The 26,173-nt window shown below is 45.7% G+C and overlaps 1 protein-coding gene across 1 annotated transcript; it reads left to right on the forward strand.

Moving 5' to 3' along the window:
* Positions 1–399: 399 nt before the first annotated feature.
* Positions 400–20,488, forward strand: RFWD3 (ring finger and WD repeat domain 3). Its single transcript, XM_055000708.1, has 12 exons — positions 400–721; positions 7,082–7,299; positions 9,585–9,673; positions 9,763–9,963; positions 12,332–12,423; positions 13,839–13,953; positions 15,031–15,259; positions 15,385–15,535; positions 15,745–15,921; positions 16,935–17,149; positions 18,337–18,554; positions 19,182–20,488. The coding sequence occupies exons 1-12, from the start codon at positions 471–473 to the stop codon at positions 19,323–19,325; spliced, it is 2,100 nt and encodes a 699-aa protein (XP_054856683.1). The 5' UTR covers positions 400–470; the 3' UTR covers positions 19,326–20,488.
* Positions 20,489–26,173: the final 5,685 nt, after the last annotated feature.

Below are 26,173 nucleotides of genomic sequence, written 5' to 3' on the forward strand. Positions count from 1 at the left end.
GGGAGATCTCCAGCCACCACCTGGAGGCTGGCAACCCTAACTCTTGCTCTTTTCTACACAAACATGACTGCCCATCTTGATCTAAGGTGGAGGACCAGAAGCCTGCCTATGTTCTAGCCTCTCGAACTTTATGCTCCTGATCTCTTTCCCCAAAAACAAAAAAGGGCGGGCGCGTTACCTGACTGGAGAGTGATCTGGCTACGCTCTAGCCCCCCCCCCCCCCGCGATCTCTATGCTCTTGATCTCTGTCCCGCCCCGTCCCTTTTCTCAAGAGCAAATAATGGCGCGCGCGTTGCCTGACGGGAGAGCGGCAAAGAATGTCGCTCCGACCAATAGAAAGCGACGCTTGTCGGCGCGCGAGCGTGCGGCGGGAGCAGCAGCCAATGGGAGGCGCGGCGATGGCGGCGGGAGATTGAGAGGCCGTTGGGCCCGGACGCCCGAGCTCTGTCGGCCGCCCTCCCCCCCCCGCCATGGCCCAGGAGGCGATGGACGTGGATCTCCGGGCGGGACCCGCGCAGGAGGCGGCAACGGCTGCCGCGGAGGAGAGGTCCTCGTCGCCCGATTCTCGCGTCCATTGGCGCGCCCTCTTCAGCGAGCGGGAGCCGCGGAGGCCGCCGCCGCCGCCTCTTCAGTCCCGGTCACAGCCTCTGCCTCTGGCCAGGACGAGGCCGCGGAGGCGGCAGGCGGCAGCGCGCGGGACCCAACGGGCAGCCCAGAGCAGGTGAGGGAGGCCTGTGGGAATTACTCCGGAATGACTGCCTCGCCTCTCTTGAGGCTCCGGGCCTTGGGAGCCCCGAGGCGGCGCTGTCAGGAAAAGGAGCGGGGTCTGGAGGCGCTGGGGGCGTCTCGCTTCGTGAGGCCGCCGCCTTTGGTTTGGTGGTTGTGGAGAGCCGGGGGTCCGGGGCTTGGCTTTGGAGATCGCGGGGGGGGGGGGTTAAGGACGGTCACGTCCGCAGCCTGGCTCGCCTGCCTACCTTAGAGGGCTGTTGGGACAAATGGAAGAGCCGTGCGTTGCCGGGCTCAGCTGGTTAGAGGAGACAGCGGGGTAAAAATGAGGCGGCTGTATAGGGACATAATGGTAGTTGGAAAAATAATCATTTTCAGTTTAACTTGCCTCATTGTAAGGATGAAATGGGGGAGGACAAGACATCTGACACGCTTTCTTCACGTGTCAGGAGACACAACGTTACCCTGGAAGTGTAGTTTTGAAAGACAGAGCTGGCTGAGATCGCTCTGGAGGGGACTGATTCTCTCACAGCCCTCCTCCACCTCTGGTGTGCAGGACTGTTTCCCCTCTTTGCCCTGCCAAGGCTCGGTTAATTCAAAGCGACGGTGGCAAGGCAAGGGCTCTAGAAGACAGTCTGGCAAGCCACAGGTGGTGGAGGGCTATGGAGGACTATGAGAGAATCCATACCCTCTGGAGCAATCTCCGCCAGCTCTGCCTTTCAAAACTATGCTTCCCAGCTAACATTGCATCTCCCAACACTTAACGAACATGGCCTGAGCATTTTGTGTAGAGAGACTCACTAATGCATTAATATCAGATGAGACAGTAAATCAACCAGAAGCATGGGTTTTTTTAAAAAACAACAACTGGGACACAGTGGCAGAGCCATCTGCCTTTTGTGCAACATCTCCCAAGGTTAATGTCCAAGCATTAGTGGTATCAGATTTGAGGAATGAGCTTTCTCTGAAACCCTGCTGACTGAAGTAGAGAATAATGAATTAGATACAATGAATTCGTGGCTTGGAATAAGCCTTATTGGGAGAGGAAGTCACACAGCAGTAGTGGGCTAGGTCGTCTAATGAACTGACTCAACATAAGGCAGGTTACAATGACCAGTTATTATTTGGTAGGTAGATGATTCTGAGAGGTTTTGCATGGAGAGAAATTAAAGAGATGTAACCGTTTTCCAGTGCTGGATGATTGCTTTTTTTCTTGTAAGTTTCTTGACTTTATGCCTGTTTTGCAGTGCAATCTAAGCAGAGGTACACCCTTCCAAGCCTACTGATTCCATAGAATCATAGAGTTGGAAGGGGCCATACAGACCATCTAGTCCAACCCCCTGCCCAGTGCAGGATCAGCCTAAAGCATCTCTGACAAGTATTCATCCAGCCTCTTCTTGAAAACTGCCAGTGAGGGGGAGCTCACCACCTCCCTAGGCAGCTGATTCCACTTTTGAACTACTCTGACCGTGAAAAAGTTTTTCCTAATATCCAGCCAGTACCCTTGTGCATGTAATTTAAGCCCATTGCTTTGGGTCCTACCCTCTGCTGCCAACTGGAACAGCTCCTTGCCCTCCTCCAAATGATAACCTTTCAAATATTTAAAGAGAGCAATCATGTCCCCCCTCAACCTCCTCTTCTCCAAACTAAACATTCCCAAGGCCCTCAGCCTTTCCTCGTAGGGCTCAGTCTCCAGACCCCTGATCATCCTCGTCGCTCTCCTCTGCACCCTCTCAATTTTGTCCACATCCTTTTTGAAGTGAGGCCTCCAGAACTGCACACAATACTCCAGGTGCAGCCTGACCAAGGCAGTATACAGAGGGGCTATGACCTGCAATTTCGACGCTATGGCCCCTTTGATACAACCCAATATTAAATTAGCCTTTTTTGCCACCGCATCACACTGACTGCTCATATTTAGTTTACAATCCACTCTTACCCCAAGATCCCTTTCACATATACTACTGCCCAGAAGTGTATCCCCCATCTAGTATTTGTGCTTCCCATTCTTGTGGCCCAGATGTAATACTGTGCACTTGTCTTTGTTGAATTGCATCCTATTCATAGCTGCCCACTTCTCCAGAGTATTCAGGTCTTGTTGAATTTTAATTCTATCTTCTTGGGTGTTTGCTACCCCTCCCAATTTGGTATCATCAGCAAATTTAATGAGCAGCCCTTCCACTCCTTCATCCAGATCATTGATAAAAATATTGAAAAGTACCGGGCCCAAAACCGAGCCCTGTGGCACCCCACTGGACACCTCCCTCCAATCTGATGAAATGCCGTTGACCACCACTCTTTGAGTGCGGTCCTCTAACCAGTTCCCTATCCACCAAACTGTCCTATAGTCCAGTCCACAGTCTTCCAGTTTGCCCATCAGAATGTCATGGGGGACCTTATCAAAAGCTTTACTGAAATCCAGATAAATCACGTCAACAGAGTTCCCCCGATCCAGTAAGCTGGTCGGTCGATCAAAGAAGGAAACCAGGTTGGTCTGGCAAGATCTGTTAGTAACAAAACCATGCTGACTTCCCCAGATCATTGAGCGGTCCTTCAGATGCTTACAGATTGATCGCTTTAAAATCTGTTCTAATATCTTCCCAGCAACAGAAGTCAGACTGACCGGCCTGTAGTTTCCCGGGTCATCCTTCTTCCCTTTCTTAAAGATTGGGATAACATTCGTTCTTCTCCGATCTTGTACCACATCCCCAGTCCTCCAGGAGGCCTTGAAGATGATGGACAGGGGTTCTGCAAGTTCTCTAGAAAGTTCTTGGGTGCACCCCATCCGGCCCAGGGGATTTGTATTCATCCAGTGCAGCCAGATGCCTCTCCACAACCTCTCTGTCAATGTCAGTTAGCCACTTAGGTGTCCTGCCACATTTTCTACTATCTCTAGATGTGCCTGAGTTCTTCGGGGAGAAAACAGAGGCAAAAAAGTCATTAAACCTGTCTGCTTTTTCTCTGTCCTGCATCAGAGTTTCTCCACCTACTCCCAACAGCGGTCCAATTGCCTCTTTTACCTTGTGTTTGCTTCTCACATATCTGTAGAAGTTTTTCTTATTGTAGCAAGCCCTCCTGGCCAGACCCAGCTCGTATTGAGCTTTGGCCTCTCTGATGGCTGATTTGCAGTACCTAGTAACCCTCATATACTCCTCTTTAGAGGTCTGTCCTTCTCTCCATTTCCTGAACATTTCCTTTTCCTCCCTTAGCTTATTCTGGAGCTCTCTGTACATCCACATCGGTTTCTTGGAGCCCTTACCATGTTTCCATCTTGCTGTGATAGTGAGGGCTTGAGCTTGCAAAAGCTTGTGTTTGAGAAGAGCCCACCCTTCACTCGCTCCTTTCCCTTCCAGCACACTCCCCCATGGAATGACTCTCATCAAGCCTCTGAGTTCATCGAAGTTGGCCCTACGAAAATCTAACCTACGAGTCTGGCTGCAAACTTCCTTGGCCCCCCACAGCAACTGGAATTCAAGGAGGACATGGTCACTTCCCCCTAAGGTCACTTCCCCACCACCTTCATCTCATCTACCAATTCTTCCCTGTTGGTTAATATCAAGTCTAGTATGGCCGAGCCCCTTGTAGCTTCCTCCACCTTTTGAAAAAGGAAGTTATCGGCCAGGCAGGTCAGGAAATTGCGTGATTCATGATGCTTTGCTGAGCCTGTCTCCCAGCACACATCGGGGAAGTTGAAGTCACCCATAATTACAAGGTTCTGATGTCTGGATACTCTACCAATCTGTTCAAAGAGGGCAGCATCCGTTTCTTCTTGCTGGTCAGGTGGTCTGTAGCAGACTCCAACAATAATACCCTCTGTCCTTCCCTTATTTCTACCCATATGCTTTCCACTGGGCTGTCTACCCCATTCTCCATAACTTCTTGACAATCAAGCCCTCTCCTCACATACACGCCACTCCACCTCCTCTTCTACCCTTCCGGGGTTTTTTTGAACAACTCATACCCATCCACTAGCACATTCCAGTCATGGGAATCATCCCACCAAGTCTCAGTAATTCCTACTATATTGTAGCTCTCTCTTTGCAATAGAAGCTCAAGCTCTTCTTTCTTATTACTCATACTTTGGGCATTGGTATATAGACACTTGTAGCCTTTGTTTGACCTTTCCTACCCAGGTGGGTCCCCACTGTGTCCCCTTCATCATTGAAATCGCCATGTTAATCATCCCCTTCCCCTTGCGGCATCAGTTTAAAGCTCTCCTGATGAAGTTCTCCTGGTTCGTTCCAAACGTTTTCTTCCCTGACCTTGAGAGGTGAATCCCATTATGTGCTAGAAGGCCTTCTCTAAGAAAATCTATCCCATGGTCCCAGAACCCAAAGCACTCCTGCCAGCACCACCATCTCAGCCAACGATTCACCTCAAGTATGGTCCGCTCCCTGCGCGTTCCTTTTCCTATGACTGGAAGGATAGAAGAGAATACCACCTGAGCCCCTGTCATAGTACAGCCTGAGCTTGATGAGTCCTCAGAGGAGGAGGAGCTGGAACAGCTGACGCTTGCTGACAGCCTTGCTCTTCCTGAGGAGGAGCAGCCTGTCTCCCAGCAGCCGACCACAGCTGAACGGTCAGATGCTGAATCCCAGCCAGAAGCTCCCCTTCCCCACCCAGAGCCACCAGCCCAGACGCAGCCAGCTTCCTTATCCCCTCCAACATCTCCAGACTATCGAGAGCAACGTTGGCGTAGCAGGGACAGAAGAGACTTACAGACCCGACGTCAATCTGCACGCCTCCGGGCTCTGAACAGGCCAGCCTTCTCAGAGGAAGGAGGGGCTTCAGAGGAGGAGACTTGAAGCAGCTGTGCTAGCTGACCGAATGCTCTCAGAGTATAAAAGCCAGAGGGAGGGCTCCTTTCAGCGTGGCTTCAAGAGTTCTCTGAGCTGCTACTGTGCTGCCTGCGTTTGCTCCTTGGAACTGTCTCTCTGACCTCCGACCCGGCTTGTCCTTGACTACTCCCTTGATTTACGGACTTCGCACATTCCTCGCCTTGCCAGCTGGACCTTGTTACCTGTCAGCAGCACTCTGCAGACTCGGCAGCCACTTGAAGCAGGACAGCCTCCAATGTCTTCAACTGCCTTCCCAGAGCTTCATAATCCTCTTTAATTCTTTCAACAGTATTCGCAGCCGTGTCATTCGTTTCCACATGAATCAGCAAAAACGGGTACTTATCAGTGGGCTTGATGAGTTTTGGCAGCCAGTCGGTAATATCCTGAATTCTGGCCCCCGGCAAGCAACACATCTCTCGAAATAGGGGATCTGGCCTAGAGACATGGCGTTCCATACCCCTGAGCAAAAAGTCTCCGACGGCTACCACCTTCCGTTTTTTTCCACTTCCATGTGGCCCCATGTCCTCTGCACACCCTGTTCCAGATCTTTACGGTTCGCCTTCCACTCTCTGTCACCATCTCTAGCACTTCAATACGATTCTTGAGCTCAAGTGGACCAGAATGTCTTCTTCGTTGGCGTCTTTGGGTTTGTACCATATATCTGAGAATAGGCTCAGAAGGGAGATCGACTCTTTCTTCTCCTCCTTGACTTTCCTCTTCTTGGCTGTGCAGAGCCCCCAGGCTGTTGTCAATAAAATCCTCTCCCTCCTTGATCTCCTGAAGGGTGGTGATCCTCTCCTCCAGGCTCTGAACGTTTTCTTCCAAAACTCTGACCAGCTTACACTTCTGGCAAGTGAACTCTGTCTTCTCTTCTGGGAGGAAAACAAACATGGCACACTCCATGCAGGTGACTGTGAAGGGGGCTTCAGTAGACATGATTGCCTTCCAAATATATACCTTCTATTTCTGTTTGTTTATATTATTTACTTCATTTGTACTGTCTTTCTCTCATTGTTCTCTCCTCTGTGAGGTAGGTTAGGCTGCAAGAGAGTGATTGGCCTAGTATTATCCAGCAAGATTCCAAGGCCAACTGAGGATTCAAAGCTGGATCTCCTACATCCTGGCCTGACATTTGTGCAACTTTGTTTAAAACTGCATTATTAGCATCTATCACTTCCATCGTTGAGAGAATGAAAAGTATTAGGTTGGACCCTATGATCCATTAGCAATAGCCTCAGATGTTTTTGGATCTTTTCCTCATTCCCTTAATCTAAATGTCATTTCTGATCCCAGAAATGGATAATTGTATGCATAGAGAGGCTACAGTGAGAGGTGGGAAAATAACCTTTTCCCTGTCTCTTCTATTAGAAGGGTGCGATTTCCTTCTGACTTACTGTTTAGAGTGCATTTAATGATGTTTTGCTCAGATGCTTGAGTACATGGCTTGGAAATGGGTAATTGACAGTCTTCAGCCTAAACTAATGATAATCAACTTTTTTTTGTTCCTCTGCTTTCAGTTCCAGAACAGCACTGAACTACTACTTAATGAGCAGGATTGAAGCAGCAGCATCAAATCTCTCGGCAGGCCACGGTGGGCACAGCTCAGATGAGACTGTGGTTCTTAGTGATTCTGACAGTGACAGCAGCAGCTTGACTGAAGTGGAAGAAGAAGAGAGAGAGGAGCAGGAGCCTGCAGAAGCCCTCGAAGAGGCACCTGGTCCATCCAACTTGGCAGGTTCTGGATCTTTATAAGAACCTAAAACCTGAGGAATTTTTCGCCTCTGACCAGAGTGCTGTGTTGTGTGTCGTGCTCCTAAGCTTCTTGCAAAGTGTTCAGGACAAACATGCACAGACAATCCTGATAAGGCTGAGGTGGGGCTGGGCGGGGGGAGTGTCTTGACCAAAGGGTGAACGGTTTCATGGCAGAACAGCGATTTCGACAACTTTGTAAATCAGTGTTTTGAGCTGAGGGGAAGAAACTGCTTTGCATGCAGACTGTTCCAGGTTCAATGTTACTGTTAAAAAAACTTTGGGTAGTACCTGTGCTGAAATATCTTTCTTTGTCTAGACCCTGGAGAGCTTTTGCCTCTCAAGAGTAGACAAAATGGACTGACTGTCTGGCCATGTGAGACAGCTTCTCATGTTCATGTGACAAACACATCATAGTTCAGCTATGAAGTGATCTGGAAGAAGAGTTTGAATACTAACGTTAACACAGCAACTTTATAAAGAGAACTTTCTTCCAACAAATGATGTCCCAGTAATTTCAGAGCACCTGTACTACATTTTAAGATTTCTAGATAGATTAGATAGATAGATAGATAGATAGATAGATAGATAGATAGATAGATAGATAGATAGATAGATAGATAGATAGATAGATAGATAGATAGATAGATAGATAGATAGATAGATAGATAGATAGATAGATAGATAGATATCAAGTCCTGTTCAGTACAATGGTGTTGTCTAGGTGACAAAAAGTTGTGATGATTCCACTAATGACTAAAGTGGCAGGATTCCAGTCTCCTGCATTTCTGTCCATCATAGCTCAGGTTTCCTCTCCAGGCCACCCCAGAGGCTCTTTTTGAAGACCAAAGTCTCTTGGTTGTCCTCAGACCTTTTCAGTCTTACACATGTAATCACTTCTAGGATATCCCGAAGACAAAGCAGGCTTTGTCCACACACAAATGTATGCATGTCTTTCTGGCCACTTGTGGTGATACATGGAAAGCTTTGAAAATTAGGCAGGGATTTGTGTTGGCTACAGGAACCAAAATGGGAAGCTGGTGCAGGGATTTAAAGAAGGGTATCTTATGGTCTGAGTTCTGAGCAGGGTGGATTTGATTTAAATCAAACTGATTTAAATCACGATTTAAATCACTAGTCATTAAGGCTTGATTTAAATCATAGTTTTCTACATAAAGACTAATTCTTGCTGGTATAACTTTAATATGCAAGTAGATGCCTGCCTTACCAATAGGTAAAGGAACTTCATTAAAGTATTCCCAGACTGGGTCTCTTTTATTGCCTGCTGCCATTATAGGTTTTTTCCTCCAAGGAAAGAATGTGATAAACCTCCGGTCATACACACAAAAGATCCAAAGACTTGTGCAGTATTGTGCTCAAAAAGTTTCACTTTCATTTTGTACTGCTTGCCCCTCCCTCCTCACACTTAGTTTCTTCTTGTGCAGATCTGTTCCACTCCAAACAATCAGAAAAATATTGTTTCTATTCACTGAACTTCTTGAAACTTAGCACTGGAGGGGTTGATTCTGTCTTCATAGGTTTGTAGAACAATAGGATTAAGGTCTTTTTCTCAACTCTGTTCATGTTATAACATTTTTGCTGTGAAGAAGAGGCATGTGATCTCTGCTGAGCTGACACAAATTCAGTTTTGAGAACTGCAAAACCAAGCATCTGTGATAATATCTTGTAGGCAGAGAAACTGCCCAATAATCTTACAAAAACCTCTGGAAGAGCATGACATTGTGAATGGATTAATGGAATTTATTTACCAAAAAAATTAAACATATACAGCCTTATTCTACATAATTAAAAACTAATCTTTATTTCATGATGGAATAACCTTTGGATGGTAATATATTTTCCTCAAAAAGCATTTTATTTAAAACAATCCGATTTAAATAACAAAAATCTGACTTTTTTGATTTTTTTAAAAAAATCATTGATTTTTATCCACCCTGGTTCTGAGAAGTGAATTATTTCAGCAACAACATTGTTAAAGCCTACCATTTTTTTTGTTGTTCACCTATGGGTTCATCCATCTTCTTGATAAACAGACTAGTCCCTGGATATGTTTTAATGTGTGTGCGGGTTCTCCCCTTCCCATGAGAGCAGTGGCTTTGTGCTTCACCATTTTGAGATTTTCTTTCTCTTGGGTGGTTACACAAGTGACTTGTATGTGATTGTCTGTTCTGCCTTGAGTGTGACAGTAAATGCTTGTGTGGACTCATTCCATCCCTGGCCATGCAGATTATTGTTATTTCTTTTCTGCAGTCCCTGACTCAACACAAATGGATCCTCCTGCAGATGAATCTGGTGAGCCAGGGCATCTGGACCATAGAGGAGCTGCTGTCCAGCAGAAGGTGGGAGGGAAATTCTGCGGTGTGGGTGCAGAGTCCAACACCCAGGACTGCCTTTGCCTGACTTCCTATTTCATGCTTTCCTGTTTCAGAAAACTCCTTTAAAGGGAGCTAATTCCACAGTGCCTGTGACCCCCTCAGAGGAAGAAGAGAGTGGTGATACCTGTGCAATATGCTTTGAAGAATGGACTAATGCTGGGGGTCACCGTCTCTGTGCACTGCGCTGTGGGCATCTCTTTGGCTACAGCTGCATTGAGAAATGGCTGAAGGGGCAAGCGGGCAAGTGCCCCCAGGTAAATTGCTTCATCAGGGACTGAATCCCTTATAAGTGTGTCTCGCAATTAGAAGGGACCTAAGTGCGAAGGGCAGGAAGGAGGCAGGCAGTGTGGGATTTTAAATGCGTAACAAACTCAACATCTTTATCCTTGGAATGAATTTCACCATCAGGAGAGGCTGAGAATTCATGAACTTAGCAGTTGACACTTTAAAGAAAGATTGTGATGGATACCAGAATTGCAAGGAGGGAAATGCTGCAGGTTGTTCCAATGTCAAACAGTTCCTTAGGCTCGGAAGAGAGAGTGTTTTTTTGGTAGTGCTTAATCTCAGTTTCCCTTCTTGAGTAAAACCCCATTGCCTTTTCCCCTGTTCTCAGTACAACTATTTATCCAGTTATTTTTGTTCCACATTCCTGCAGCCTTTTCTCTTCTGACACATCTTCTGTCAACTTTTAAAAAAAAATTCCCTGCTTTTCAACCAGAACCATTGCCACGCTAGATAGTTTACAGCAATTAAAAACTAACAGGAACATCAAAATAAATTATGGTCTAGGCACAGTGCCAAGTTGCTGTTTCTGCCCTTATTGATGGCACTCGACAGTTGATAGGAGGAGGAGCACTTTACCTGAGTGGGACCCTCCAAAATGGCATTGGGAAGCTGGAAGGGAGTGTTCCATTGGGGTTGTGGTTGCCTGTTGGTTGCCTTTTCTCCCTCTCCCCTTACTTAATTTTTAAAAAATTCTTACTGCCCTCCTCTGAATATTTCCCCAGTTCTGTTGATGCTCTTTCCTCCAGTCATGGCACTCAGATGAAAGGTAGTATTAAGTCTGGGTTGTGCAGCCTCCTCTGAACAGTGTGGTTTCATCAAGTAGCTCTACTATCTGGTCATAGTATTTGTGCAGATAGTATATGATGTCTGCTGAGTAGCCTAATGGCAGAGTTTGCTAATGAGATAATGCTGGCATTGAATTGCAAGAGTGGTAGGAACTGTGGTGTGCTGAGATATAGACCAGACATATAAAGTGCTCATGTGTTTTGCCTGGGTTAAGTAAAGTTAACAAGCCTACGGCTGTAGGCAGGAAATACAGATGGCAAAGATTGCAAATGTAGGTAGTTAAACTTAGATCATGTTCAGTTCTTGAAGACAAAGGATATAGATAAATTGCTCAGAGGGGTGCAGCCTACCACATCAGTGCTTGACCCTTGCCCATCTTGGCTTGTTGTGGGAGATGGGTGGAAGAGATGCAGAGTAGCTGGATGAGTCCTAGGAGTGGTCAGTCCCTTTTTAAGGAAAGTAGCCATTCCAGCCTCCTTGAAAGAAAAGTCCCTGGGATCAAAAGACTTCATAATTATCACACCAGCTTTGCAGTTTGGGAGTAATAATAATAACTGCGCGTATATACTGCTCTTCTGGACAGATTAGTGCTTCACCCAGAGCAGTGAACAAGTTAGTGTTATTATGATCCCCACAATCCAGCTGGGGCAGGAGTAGCTTACCCACGGCCACCCACTGAGCTCATGGCAGTAGTGGGATTTGAAACAGGGGAGTGCTGATTTGCTGCTGAACCACTTAATCACATCCAGGTCTACAGATGGAGGCTTGGAGCCTGGTGGCACATAGTGGCTTTGGACAACTTCAGTTGGTGCCTCAGCTGTGTACTTTCCTTGAGAAGCATGATTTGGCCATGAGCATCCATGCTGTAGTCACACTAAATTGGGCCAAATGCAACAGTTTTGGCACACATTTAGGGAGCTGACTCCGCTGTCTTTAAAAGGACTGTTCGCTGGCTTCCTGTTTGCTTCCCTCCCATCAATGAAGAGTGTCAGTAGAAGCCCTGTTCTGTGGCTTCCTGCTTTCTGTGGCTAGGTGGGTGGTTACCAGAGATAGGACCTTTTCTTTGGTCACATCTCTGCTTGGTGAATTTTAGAGCCAGGTGGAGACATTTTTAAGGCTTACTGGTTGATTTCCCCAATTCTTGATAGAAAAAGATCATTTTTACCTGTTGGCCACTTATAAAACTATTTTTCAAAAACATGTTACTATTTTTAAAAAGATGATTAATGTTGTACGCTCTTTTAGAAGCATAATCTGAGAACTTATGGGGTTTTGTTTTTTAAAACAATTTACCTGATGATTCAGGAGAGCTACTTGAGACAGTGGCTATCTATATACAAGCTAGCCAGCTGTGTATGTCCCCCCTTCCATCCACCAGCTTCTCTAAAGGCATTTCCTTGAAAAGTAGGGTACCAGTAGATTTGTCACCTGGGTTGTGTGGCAGCCATGGAAGATACAGGAGCAAGTAGCAGGTGGCCCCGGTTTTCAGTAGATGCTACCAGCTGAACACCAAAGCAGCATCAATTCTGCCTCTTTTTCCTTTCTTCTTAGTGCAATAAGAAAGCCAAGCGGACAGACATAGTGGTCCTTTACGCCCGCACTCTGAAAGCTGTGGACACTAGTGAACAGGAGTACTTGAAAAGGTATATATCATCTGCCTCCTCTCTACATGGTTGGGAAAACCATGTGATCTTGACCTGCTGTCTCGGAGACTGTTAATCTGCTGTTTCCAGCTGGGTCTGGTACAGAGATGGAAACTTCTATTGCAGAATCTTCCTGTGTAAGTTCAGGTTCAAGTGTTCACAAGCTATTTTTGATAGAGGGAATGAAGGGCGGTTATAGGATTTGGATGACTCCATAGAGAAACTTGCCTGCTTCTGTCGCTGTCCAGTTTGGTTTGTGTTTTTTTGTGCTGGTATGTATCAAATGGTATATACCACTTAATACATGATGTCCTATTTATCCTACACGTAATAGCCTAATGAAGGCTATGCTGAATCAGCCCAGCATCCTGTTTCTTACAGTGGCCAACCAGATGCCTCATCAGGATATGAGCAGAGCAAAGCCTCCCTCTGGTATTGTCTCCCAGAAACTGGCATTCAGGGGGGTTGCTTCCTTTTGCACCTGGAGGTTTCATTTAGCTGTCATGGATAATAACTGCTGATAAGCCCCATCCTCTGTGAATATTTCTGAACCCCACGTTGAAACCATCTAAGCGAGCTGCTGTGTCGCTGCATCCTGCAGCATGGAGTTCTACAAAGTAATTGTGTGTTGCATGGAGTACTACTCTTAACTTTTCCACCCTGAGTCTATTGCCCGTTAACTACTTTGGTTACCCTGAGTTTTAGTGCTTTGGAAAAAGGAGGAAAACGTTCTCCCTCTCCCCTCCTCCCCCTCTCCGCTGGACCCAGACTAAATTTTCCGCTAATGGAACAGAAGGAGTAATTCCCACCAGTCCCCCCTTCCTGCTACAGACCCCCAGTTTACCTCTCATGCTGTTCTAGAGGATCTCCTGTCCCCCAGGAGCACCATTTGGGGATGATCAATGGGCTGTGGTGGGAGAGGAACGGCAAAGAAGTTCTGTTAGGAAACTTTAATCTGGATCCAACCTTACTTTTTTCCTGGCTTGAGCATTATTTTATAAATCTCTTATTTCATCCCCACTTGACAAAGGTGACTAAATAGAGGAACCCTAAACATTAGCTTTTGCATGAAGGATTTGTGTTCCAACCCCTTGATCATTTTGATGTTAAAATCTTGTCTAGCTCGACATTATCCCTTTGAAGCAAGAAATTTGAGAAGTGGTCTGTTGGTTTGAATCTTTTGAGGGGCTATCGTTTAGACACTTCCATCACCCCACACCCAAAGACCATTATTAAAATTGTGCCTCAGACAGCTCTTGAGCTTCTTTCAGTCTTCTTATGGAAAAAGAAATATTCACTGCGATGCCAGTGTGTGTAGAATGATGGACAGTGAGGCTAACGAATGAGCTCCTTCAAAGTAGCAGGGTATTAATCTCAGCAGGTAAAAATGGAGTCTGTCATATTTTCTTCTGCAGCTCTCTAGAAAAGGAGCAAGTGCTACGAAGAAAAGCAGAGCTAGAATCTGCTCAGAGCCGCCTCCAGTTGCAGGTCCTGACAGAGGAATGCAGCAAACTTCGGCAGCAAGTCCAAGTAGGCTGAACCATAGACCACCAATGCATGATCTCTTCAATTACTGTCCTTCTCTTTCTTATGAATTCTTTCCAAAGGAAAATAATGTACCATTTGGATGAGAACATTTCCTTCTTTGTTAGCTGAGGGATGAAAACTGGAATCGCTGCTCTGTTCAGCTCCCTTTTAATAGCAGAGTTTGAGCGTAGTTGAAGATGATTCTTAGAAGATTTGGGGAGCCATGAAACATTATGGTTCCAGTTTGGAATCTGGACCTAGTGAATTGTACAATCGAATTATCTTGTATGGATATTTTTGTTCAGAATTTGATTGTTCAATATAACTTTGTCACCTTCGCTTTATGTGTATGCATATAGTGTCAGTGTTTGACAGAGGACTAGATTAGGATTTAGGAGAGCTAGGTTCAGGTTTCTTGTTTGGCTACAAGAAATCTCTGGTGATCTGAATCTATGGTCTTCAGTATTTCCTTGAACATTTGTGTCTTCTTCACAGGATGTTGTGAGAATGGAAGAGGTTTTGGTTGCAAGCAATTTTCAGGCTTGAGTTGCAAGAGTTTGTATATTTACTTCAAAGGAAGCTCTACTGAACACAGCAAGACTTGCTTCCAAATATAGCACATTCTTCTATTCCCCCAATTGAATGTGGAGGGATCCAGAGAACTCTTACACAAGGCATCCTCTGACACACACACACACACACCATAGAAAGAGCATCCCCAAAGCAGGTTCCGCCAACATTTAGCACCCTCTCCTTGCTCTGGCATGCATCCCAGTATGAAGGTTTGGGAATGGGTCTCCTATCCACAAGAAGGGGCAGCAGAATGGCATCACTGAAAGTACAGGTAAGCAAGGCTAGCACACAGGAATGGAAGCAGAGAGAGGGAGAGAGATGGCAAGCAGCTGGAGGTTAAGATATCTTCTCTCTTGACTGGGGCAAGCAGAAGTGCATTGGCACCTGATTTAGCTGAAGCTTGGACTTGAATGATTACGCTTTCTGCTCAAGAGGTTTGCCTGCAAACATCCCACCCGTGTCCTCCGCCTTGGTCTGTTCTGCCTCACTCTCACCTTCTTTCTTCAGGAACTGAAGGCCCTGATGGCTCAACACAACACCAGCTCCTCTCAGCAGCCTAGCAGCTCTCGCTCTTGCCTCCCAGGGGGTCCTTCCTACAGCCAAGGCCAGCACAAGTACTGTTTTGAGAAAGCCTTTGTGGTGTCTCAAGCAGGCAACTGTCGGGTCATGGCATACTGTGACCTGCTCAGCTGCCTGGTGATGTCACAGCCCTCTCCTCAGAGTACCCTCATTCCAGGTGAGCTGCCGGCGGGGAGGGGAGTCCGAGATGGCACGGGAGGGCTTTTTTGCCCCTTCAAATGCATGCTGCAACAGCCCAACCCTCAGCATCATCCCCCTGATCAGCTTTGCTTTATGTCTCAGGCTGCGGGATTAAGATGATGAGTGCCGTCAACTTGAACAGTAGCCAGTATGTCCCCATCCACAGCAAGCAGATCCGAGGCCTGGCCTTCAGCAACCGGGCAGATGGCTTGCTCTTATCTGCCGCCTTGGACCACACCCTGAAGCTTACAAGGTGCAAGTGATGAGGCTGGGTGGCTTTCCCCTCTCTCCTTCCCCCTGATGAGTGAATTGGAGACACTGCCTCTTTTTCCATAAAGGAACTTAAGATATATCTTTACCATCTGATAAAGATATTTACAAAGTCACATGGGTAGTTTTCAGGCCACAACTGGAAGCGTGTACTAAAGTATGGTGACTCCATCTTGTTTACTCCTCCCTCAGCTTAACCACAAACACTGTTGTGCAGACTTACAATGCGGGCCGGCCTGTCTGGAGTTGTTGCTGGTGCTTGGATAATACCAACTATATCTATGCTGGACTGGTCAATGGTTCGGTCTTGGTGTATGACCTGCGGGACACCAGCTGTCATGTCCAGGAGTTAGCGCCACAAAAATCCAGGTATAGCTCTCCATAAGAGTAGGTTGATCTCCAGGTTCAAAAGTTGAGCATGAAGACTGAAATCACGGGGGATTTTAAACACCTTTTTTTTAAAAAGTATGGTTGTGAATACAGCTTAATTTGCATGATTTTGCATAGCAGGATTTTTAATGTAACTTTTGTAGGGTTCAAACCTGATTCTCCAGATTAGAGTCCCATGTGTAATAATAATCATAACAACAACATTTGATTTATATACCACCCTTCAGGATGACTTAACACCCACTCAGAGCGGTTTACAAAGTATGTCATTATTATCCCCACAACAACAATCACCCTGTGAGGTGGGTGGGGCTGAGAGAGCTCTGAGAGAGCTGTGACTGACCCAAGGTCACCCAGCTGGCTTCAAGCGGAGGAGTGGGGAATCAAACCTCATTCTCCAGATTAGAGTCCCATGCTCTTAACCACGACACCAAACTGATTCTCAACACCAAACACCAGTTTGTACAGATTCTAAATTGTTCTAGTGCAACCTAGAGTCAAAGCCCTTGTCTTGAGGACAGTGAAGAGAGCCAGAATTTGGGGGAACTCAGACTCATACAGCAAACTATTCTAGTAGTCAGAGTTTAGTCTAGGTAGACTGCACCCTGGGTGTTCTCGTCCAACATTCATTTCCTCTTGGAATGGTGGCCCTTCCTGCATCATGCTCCAGCTTCTCCAACACCACAGTTATGCCTACAGTGGTATCAAGCAGTTGGTTGGCAACATCAAACTTAACAGGCAATGGAAGATGCCTTATCAGGCGACTCTAAGCTGAGCTACATCCTTCTAAGTCTGTTGAGCCACCCTCAAAGAGGGTGTAATACTGCTTAAGATTTCACTGTTAATCAGCCAAAGGGCCTGGATTTTAATCTCCCTGTGCAGAGTTGTCCTCAGTCTCTCATTGCAATGAGAAGGGTTTTTGGACCCAGTGCAAGAGAAATAAGGCAGGCGGTCTCGGTCTGATCAGAGTGGTTCTTACTCCTCCTTTCCAGATGCCCGGTGGTGTCCTTGTCATACCTGCCTCGAATGGCTTCTGCTGCCTTTCCGTACGGTGGACTGATGTCCGGGACGCTGGAAGGAGCCTGTTTCTGGGAGCAGAAGACCAGCGACTCCTACCGGCCTCATCTTCTCCCCCTGGAGTCCGGAGGCTGTGTTGACCTTCAGACAGAGGCCAGCACGCGGCACTGCCTGGCGGCGTTCAGGCCCAGTAAGCTGCCATGTGTGGGTGTGGTTGCAGTTGGCCCATGCGCTGGTACTTAGGCATGGCTGCCTGTTGCATGTGGGCTGCTTGGAAGCTGACTCTTGCACCAGTGGCTGCGAGAAACAGGATCTGTGCTGTGGCACTTGTTTCTTGATGGGGGTTGTTTTAAGATGCAGATCTTACGCTCTGGAAGTAGCCTGGGGGCTGGAAGGTAGCATGGCTGGTAATTTCATATATTCTCCAGTGTTTGAAGTGCACTGATGGGGGGGGCAGGTGGGGCTTGAGAGAGTTTGACAAGACAGGCTGGAACTTTGTAAAAGGCTTCTCTTTCCAGCCAGGAGGGGAACAAGCATGCTGTGGATGTTGTAGTGAAGCTAGACCACTAGTAACACTCTTGGCGGGGGGGGGGGGGGGGGGTTGGGTTAGGCAGGAGTCAAGAAGGTTGGAGGGAGAAGCGAGTTAGTTTTTGCTGTTCTCCAGGTCAGTGTTCCAAAGCTACTTAAAAATCTATTTAACTTCTGATATGTTTCCATGGTTACCACCTTAGGGGTTGTGCCTGTGGGCAGTCAAGCTCTCTTGGACAAGCCACTGCGTGGTTTTGGCTCATGACAGTCAAACCATCAGCTCGCAGACCGCCCTGGTGAACCCAGTCTCCTTCATGACATTGCCGTTGCTTCACACTTCTTTCTGCTGCACATGATGGGTTTTTGGCTCCTTAGCCCTGACTGACTTGCTTCCACGTGGCAAGTTGTTTCTCAGACTTCTTGGCAAGGGAGCAGAGCTTCTAAGCTGACTGCTGGGTGTCCCTCCCAGCTCTACTGGGAGAACGTGCAGAGATCTTGCTTTACCATCAGTACAGTGCGGATCACTTAAAAGGATTTGCCGGAAGACATGGAATCCAGCTTAGGTGTAAGAAGAGAAAGGCATTGTCTGACACATTATCCTCACCCTTTGTGGAATATTATTCCCTTGTTCTCTTCCCCTTTCCCCCCTCCAGTTGGAGAGCCACTGTCAGAGGGCGATGTGTAAGATTGTCTGCAGTCCCAAAGAAAACTGAACAGCAGAATGATTCAGGCGATGGCCCTTCAGTGGGAAAAGGGTGGACTGTCCGTAGGTCTGGCATCTTGCAGTCCAAATATATGTCATTTGGGACTGCTAGGAAGTTCTCATCCCTTTCTCCCTCACCCCTACAGATAAAAACCGGAACTGTTTGCAGTGTGTGGTTATGGAGCTGACCTGTACTCAGCTGACAGAAGCGGCCGATGACATCATCTGCTCCTGTCGCCCTGTTCAGACTCTTACCGCAGGTCCAGCATGCAAACTCCTGACCAAAAATGCAATCTTCCAGAGTCCCGAAGACAATGGCAGCATCCTCGTGTGTGCAGGGGATGAAGCGTCAAACTCTGCCATGGTATTGCTTTGGGCTTGGGACATGGGAAATGCCTCCAGATCAATTCTCGAGTCTGTTGATCTTGAGTCTGTTGATCTGGGAAAGGGAGTAGTTTTGGTTGCTGGTCGGCCTGCCTCCTGCTGTAGCTGTGGAGCGAGTGCTGAGCATTCTCTGATGGAATGCCACATCTGGGGAATATCTCCCTTTCTGGATACTCTCTTGGGACTACCATAGGGGTTCTTCTCCGTTCTCTTTTTCTCAGAGGCAGGCACTAGGTGAGGTAATCTGTTTCCGGTTTTGGGTCCCAAACTGCTCCATTTTATACACATGTAGCCTCTGGTCAGTCTGTGTTCCTCAGCTTTGCCCCATCAGGATCTTTTCTTGCTTCCTCTGAATCCATCCAAGAATCCTCTTATGTTATGCTGCCCCTCATGGGATAGGAGGATAGAAAGCAAAGTTTTGCTGAGCAGGATAGATTCAGTACCTTTGTATTTTTGTGCCGTCTCCCTTCTGTACAGCCACCCAATGATGCTCTTTGCATAGGATGCTTTTTCTGCATCTCACCCTGCAAGAGTTGGAGCCACAGAACCCTATGTTACCCAGAAGAGTGCTTGATGAGCCATGACCTCTCTTCTCTTTATCCCGCAGCTCTGGGATGCAGGGACCGGCTCCTTGCTGCAGAAACTCATGGATGACTTACCTGTGTTAGATGTCTGCCCTTACACGGTGAACCACAACAGCTTTCTGGCTACCTTGACAGAGAAAACGGTAAAGATCTACAGGTGGCAATGACAAGCTGCTGCATTCTTCTAAAATGTACTGATTTCCTCCAATCCAACTTAGTTGCTAACTGGAGATGCTCCATCTTCAAGATGAGAGTAACTCTGCCTGCACTGCTGTACAAGAGAAACTTTCCATCTCAGGGTAATTTCTTTTGCAACCTCTCCTCCCTCCCACTTTTTTGTGTGTGTGACTCTTTTATCCCAAGTTTTACAGCAAAAAGCAAATTCCTTGTGGCTTGTTATGGACCTTGGTAGTGTCTTCCTGTCATGTCGTGGGGCCAGGTATCTGAAACGAGGTTTTACTCATGGGAATTCACTATTAGCACTTGCTGAATGTTTCCATCCAGATTTAATTGGCTCCATTCCTCATGTGACCAGAAGACCCAAAGCAGCTTGGATGGTACTTTTAAAGACACTTGCTTTGTTTTGTTTCTTTAATTTCCCCACTGCATCACGGATGGAGCAGAAGGCATCTACCTTTCTTCAAGCCCCCTCTTCAGAAAATGATGGAAACTTGGCTTTAATAGGTTCTTCCAGTTAATGCCTTGCTTTTATCATGATGGGCTTTGGAAAAGATGCTAGTTAAATCTTCTGAGGACTAGCTACATGGGAAAACATCACTATGTCTTATTAAAGAATTTAGTAAGAAGACTCAAGGACTTGATACAGGATTCTTACCTAAGTCCAAATTATTCTTATGAGATTCCTGGAAAGCTCCCAGTAAACTAGACAGTGGAAGCTTCAACCCTAAACCCATTTCTGGACTCGGCTGAAGGTGGGGAGCTGGTGCTGTTTTTTCACTCAGTGACACGGTTTTCTGCAAGCGGATGGCAGTTCATTTTCTGCTGTGGATTGAAATGCGGATGATATTTCGGGCCTTTGCCAAAGGCCGCCCATCATGAACGTGGAGCAGATTGCAAGGCTGATCCACTTTGAGAACCTTCCTTGGCTTTGCATGAAGCCGACAGAAGCAGCTCCTCGTTTTGCTTTCTGAACTTCGTGAGCCACTGATCAAAACCACAAAAATCTTTTCTAAAGTTTGAATTTGTTAAGCTGTACACCATGTGTAAAAATGTATATATCTCCTTTGAACTGTTGTTTTTCTTGTGTAATATTTTGTTTCTCTATTTTTGCACCACGGGAAGAATAAAGAATGTTATAAATATTTCTTTACGTGAGTTGGTCCAACGGCTGTGATTTCTTCCAAATGGCAAAACTTTTCCAGTATTGTGGTGAGTTTCACACCAAACCAGACCGATATTTTGGAGACCAGAAGCCTGTTGTCCCACATCATTGGCAGAAAGAGGGAGGGAAGTACAATGGCTGGGTTTTTGACAAAAAGGTCCTGACTTCAGCAGGAACATTGCCATTTCAAAGGCAGGCTGGGATGTTTCCCTATCATGAGCTGATCCATTGAGGCCTGACCCGTAACACTTTGTTTGCAGAAAGATGACCCATTGAATGCTACCAACAAATTCCTACGCTATAAGGTAAAGAATGCTCTGTTGCCTTTGACTCTCCATCTAGCCCAGCGTCCTCTTTCTTATCGCAAAGCCTGCAAACTGAAGGCAAACTTTCCCCTCCCCTGCAGCTAGTATTCAGTCAGTTAATCAGTCCGTCAGCTAGTATTCAGAAGTATTTTTCATAATTAATAGCTTTTTCTGGATGTCCTCACCATCAATTCATCTCTAGTCCTGTTTAAAACTACCTAAACCTGTAAGCATGGGGTAGTGAATCCCATAAATCAGGAATGCCCAACCTGGTGCCCACCAAGTGTTTTCAGAGATTGGGTGGGGCCGTTTCTGATTGGCCCTTGGAGGCTGTGCAGATTAAAATAGTGCTGCTTCAGTGTTAGTCTTTATTCTCTCATTCCTCTTTCCCAGTGTATGTTTTTAAATTATCCCTCTTTTCCCTTGCCCTTGGACTTCTCGGTGTGTTTAGAATCATAGGGTTGGAAGGGACCTCTAAGGTCATCCAATCCCTTGCACAATGCAGGAAATTCGCAAATGCATCCCTTCCCCCCACACCCCCAGTGACCCCCTATTCCATGCCCAGAAGATGGAAAAACATTCAGGATCCCTAGCCAAATTGGCCTGGGGAAAATTGCTACCTGACCCAAAATGGTGCTTGTGGTGCCATTTCCTGTGGCAGCCATTTTGTAGTTGACTACTTCCTGCAGTAGCCATTTTGTGGTTGCACATGCCCATTATCCTGTGTCAGATTTCCAAAGGTGCCCACAGGCTCAAAAAAGTGGGCACCTCTGCCATAAAGGAAAGAATTGACTAATTGTGTAAAGAAGTATTTTCTTTTGTCTGTGCTGAATCTGTTTCCCAACTTTGACTTGTTTTAGTTTTGTGAGAGAGGGAGAAAAAATTGTCTTTGCCTCTCCAGTCTCTCAGTGCTATGCAGAATATTAAAAACAGCTGGCCTCAGCATTATTCTATCCTTCTAAGGAAGGTTCTCCAGACTCTTGATCACCTGCCTGCACCTTTTCTGCAGCTCATCTTTTTAACAGAACCAAGAGCTTATATGAAAGGATGTAGTGTGCCATGTAACTACCGTTTTGTGACTTAAAGTGTCACATTTTAAGATTTGTTTTTTTCAAATTGATGAGGTATAATACGGCTTTCTTTCCCTGGCACTCATTGGGCATTGCAGCATGCCTTGGATGCTTGCTGCAGGGAAAGATGAAATTGTAAGACTTGGGGTAAACGACCTTGTAAATTTGGCCAAAGCTTGTTATGAAACTGCGTATCCACATAGCAAATGTTAAAGAGTTTTTGAGCTCCAGCAATAGCCATATGTAACAGTAGAGTGGTCCCGGTGTTGGTCATGAAAGCAACAAAGGGGTCTACACATGCAGGGGTCTACACATGCATGTAAGAAGAAAAGTATAATGCTTGCAGAAAGTCTGCAAACCTTTGTATCCAACCAGGACATGATGAAATATCATTAATTCCTTTGCAGCCTCAAGGTTATACCAGGGGAACATGCCGTGCATTGCACTGCATTGCCCTTGACAACTGTCTAGAAGCCTCATTTTGTTGCAGTGTGGCATCTGCACCGGCTCCATCCTGCCTGCCAGATGCAATTCAAAGTAGTGGTTTTGACTTCTTAAGGCCTCAGTGGCTTGGGCCCAACATACTTCTGAAGCGGCTCTCTCTTGTTTGTACTTGACCATTCTCATGCCAAGATCCAAGCATACGGATACAGAGAATTTGTGGAACTTCCTCACCTCAAGCCTGTATAATTTCCCGAAGAGATGCAACACTTTTTGCTCTTTGGGCCTGAATTCTGCAGATGTGGGGGTGCCTTCAGTTTAATTTAACTGGGTGCTTTATTTATGAAATGGTTATTTTTAGTTCTTGTCCTGTTTTTTGAGTCTGGGTTAAATATAAGGTCTTTTCTTTGATGCTAAACTAAAGATTCGGTGTTAAAAGTCTGTTGGCCTAATGAGATCTCATTTTAAACTCCAGCTAACCGTGTTTGCGTGTGTGTGTGTGTGTGTGTGAGAGAGAGAGAGAGAGAGAGAGAGAGAGAGAGAGAGAGAGGAGCTTGAGTCTCCTTGGCTTATCCCTTGTAAATAGCCAGTGTTGTACTCATATTGCTTTCTCAGCTTACTTCATGCACCTTATGGCAAGGCTGTACTGCAAGACAACAGTCTTCTAAGTGCCATGTTACCTTCTTGCTTTTCATTGTATTGTATGTTCCAGCACATAATAGGTTTTCCTCTGTGCCAGGGCAGAGGGGAAGTGGCCTGTTGCTCATATGTATGTATTAATTTACATGCCTTAAAATTAAAAATGGGCCAGCTGGAGAGATCTGGTTTCTGGCACCCTCACTGTGCCTACCTACCTGTGTAGGGTGACCACACGAATTGTTACCTATAGAATTTGATGGGAGAGAATTGGAAGATGTTCCAGTTTTAATCTTCTAATTTGTGAGATCAAGAGGTGGCAGTGGGCTACAGAAGAGATGCCATTGTTGCCCTGGGGTGAGATAGTAAATATAGTTTTTCATATTGGAGATTGCTGGGGACCAGAATGGGTGTGATTTATTTATTTACCTTATTTATGGCCTGCCTTTCTCCCCAAGTCCAGACAGATTGCAGAGTTCAAAACAATGCAGTCGGACACAACAAGGCATTCATTGAACAGCGCAATAGGATTAAGATTATGCAAAATCAGAAACACTGAGGAGCCAGCATCAGTCCATAATCAATTGCTCTTTGTTTCGGATGAAGTCGGTCTTCCTTTCCATATACTTGCGTTGGCTTGAACAATTCTCATATAAAAAGGGACGAAATAAAAGTTTTGTTTTAGGCTATGCACTTTCAAAGTTCCCATTCAGGCATGTAGTTAGTACTATATGTAGAACTGAATGTCTCCCGCTCTACCATTGTGGCATGGATTCCTTCTACAGTGGCACAGTTTACGTAAAGTAGTTTATGAAGATTTTGGCTTTTCTTACGTCTTGAAAAGGTTCTCGCTATTTTCATTTTTCATAGCAAGTTCAGCCTCTGGGCAAATTTATACTCTACATTGAGATCTGTTTTAAATTAATTAAATAGTCCTAGCTTTCTCCAAAGAATCCCAGGGATTGTGTAGGATGCGGTTGTGGATTCTCATAGAGATCTCTTGTGCTACTCTCAGAACTAAAGTAACCAGGGGTCAGGGGGTGACTATTAAGTGTTATCTTAATATGGGTTCTTCAACACATTGGAGTTAGTTTCCCAGTAACTGAGGTTCTAAGTTGAGATTTAAACCCCCAGTTAGTGGGGAAGAAAACCATTAGTTGGCTAATACTATTAACAGCAAGCAAGACCCTGATAACTAGCTAGTTTTATGGGGGAGTACCTTGAGAAGGGGGCAGAAGGTTTGCCTTTCCCAAACCCTTTGCAGGTTTAGAAAGTTGTGCAATTGGACTCGCAAGATGCTATTCTTAAAGAACGTTGGTGTTATTCCAATATTTGCATTATGCAAAGCGTACATTAGTTGAGGTTAAAAAATGATGGATGGCCATGTGAAAAGCAAAGCAAGCAGTTCAGATTCCTCTATCATCTTCGATCCACATCAAATGTACCCATTTCCCCTCCGCCCGCCAAAGACAACTGCCCACAGGCTCTACTGTTCTCCAGACTGTTCACCAGTGTTTGAAAGATAAGCATTCCCTGATTTAGAACAGAGGCCCTTTTCTGACCAGTCCTGTGAAGTTTTATCACTATCAGAAGGGCAACGAGTCATGGTTCATCTTATTTTATCCTTTATCCAATCATATCTACCAAAGCAGTTCTTTTGGTCCGCTACATTTGGCAAGAAGATTGTGTAACTGAAAAGAGAACTTGTTTCTGTCAAAAAACGGCCAGTGTTGGGCAGTAACCTTCACTGAACAAAACTGTTATTTGGTGATGGATTTGATACCTAGCTGGTGGTCTCATCAGCTTGTGAAGTATAAAAGGGGGTAGGATGGAGTGATAAAGTGCCCGTCAGTCACACACCTTTAAATCCCCTGCCCGGAGACCTCTGTACCCCTCCCTTGGCACTGCACATGAACCACTGATGTAATCCTGAAAAAATGCTTCTTTGGTCTGGACCTTTTTGGAGTGAATATTTGCATCGTTCCCCTGTGTTGTGATTGGTCAGTGGTGAACCCTGCTCCTTCCCAGGGAAACCCCTGAAATACTGACCTAACAACCACGGGTTCTCTTCAGCTTTATTTCAGCTCTGTTTTGTGGGAGTCTGACCCACAAAGAGTAAAAGTTGCAACCAGGGCATCTGACTTAAACAGGCTCTGAATTTCCTCCTTTCATCCCTATGTTTTCATTTCCTTCCTCCCATTTTCTTATCTTTGTATGCTTAGAACAAAGCTTTTTAAAAATTGGATCTTTCATCCGAGAGACTGTGTGAATTCCTCGTTAGTCTGTGCTCTATGCATCTACTGAAGATATTAAGAGTGGAAAGCTTATTGTTTAGCACAGCTGGGCTTCTTCCTTGGGCAAAGAAAATTATCTTTCTTGCCATGGGAACAGAAACCCTGGACTCGCCTGGAGCAGTCTAACATCGTCACGTGTAGTTACTAATCTCCAGGTGGTGGCAGATCTACTGGTTCAGCTGGATTTTAAGGTGCTGTAGGGCCTACATAAAGCCCTTGCTTAACCATATGGAAACCCAAAGACCTGGAAATGCTTATGGGCCTGGCATGTCATGAAGGACTTGACTAAAGCAGAAAAGCTCGGAGCGCTGCAGCTGAGAAACAAAAAGACTCTACTTGCAGAGTGTGTTAGAACAGAGAACTGTGTGATAGCAGGAGATGTATATTTAGCCTGGCCAGAGTCTTGAGGTATCGTTTCTCCCAGAAGGGAAACAAAGAATGTCTATAAAACCTTTTCATAGGGAAACTGCTAGAAGGTTGAAATGTGGCAGATGAGAAGGGGGAAGAGATGTCAAGAATTCTTGGGGAGCATTTGACCTTGTGTGGTCTGAACAGATTTGGTGCCAGAAACAAGATGGGCTCGTTTCTGAAAGATTTTTGTTCTTAGTTTCTTTTTTCTTGTTTTTTTTTTAGTTTTCTTGGTTTTTTTAGCGGTATATCTTTTAAAAATATTTATATTCTTTCCTGTAATTTGCAATATGTTTTTGTTATACTTTATATTATTTAATAAAATTATTCTACAAAAACGGTGTGCTTGTTTATTGCAAAAGACTTGGATTGGGAAGAATGTTGCAACTTTGTCTCGCGTCACTTGTTAAATATCATTTGGGACATACTCCTTGCTTTATATTTGACCCTTAGAACTCATAAGACTCTGAAAATACTCAGGAGAGAGAAAAGGCCAGAAGTGTGTTTGGGTGCTGTCAA

This window comes from Eublepharis macularius, chromosome 16, assembly GCF_028583425.1.
Source record: "Eublepharis macularius isolate TG4126 chromosome 16, MPM_Emac_v1.0, whole genome shotgun sequence".
NCBI lineage: Eukaryota > Metazoa > Chordata > Lepidosauria > Squamata > Eublepharidae > Eublepharis > Eublepharis macularius.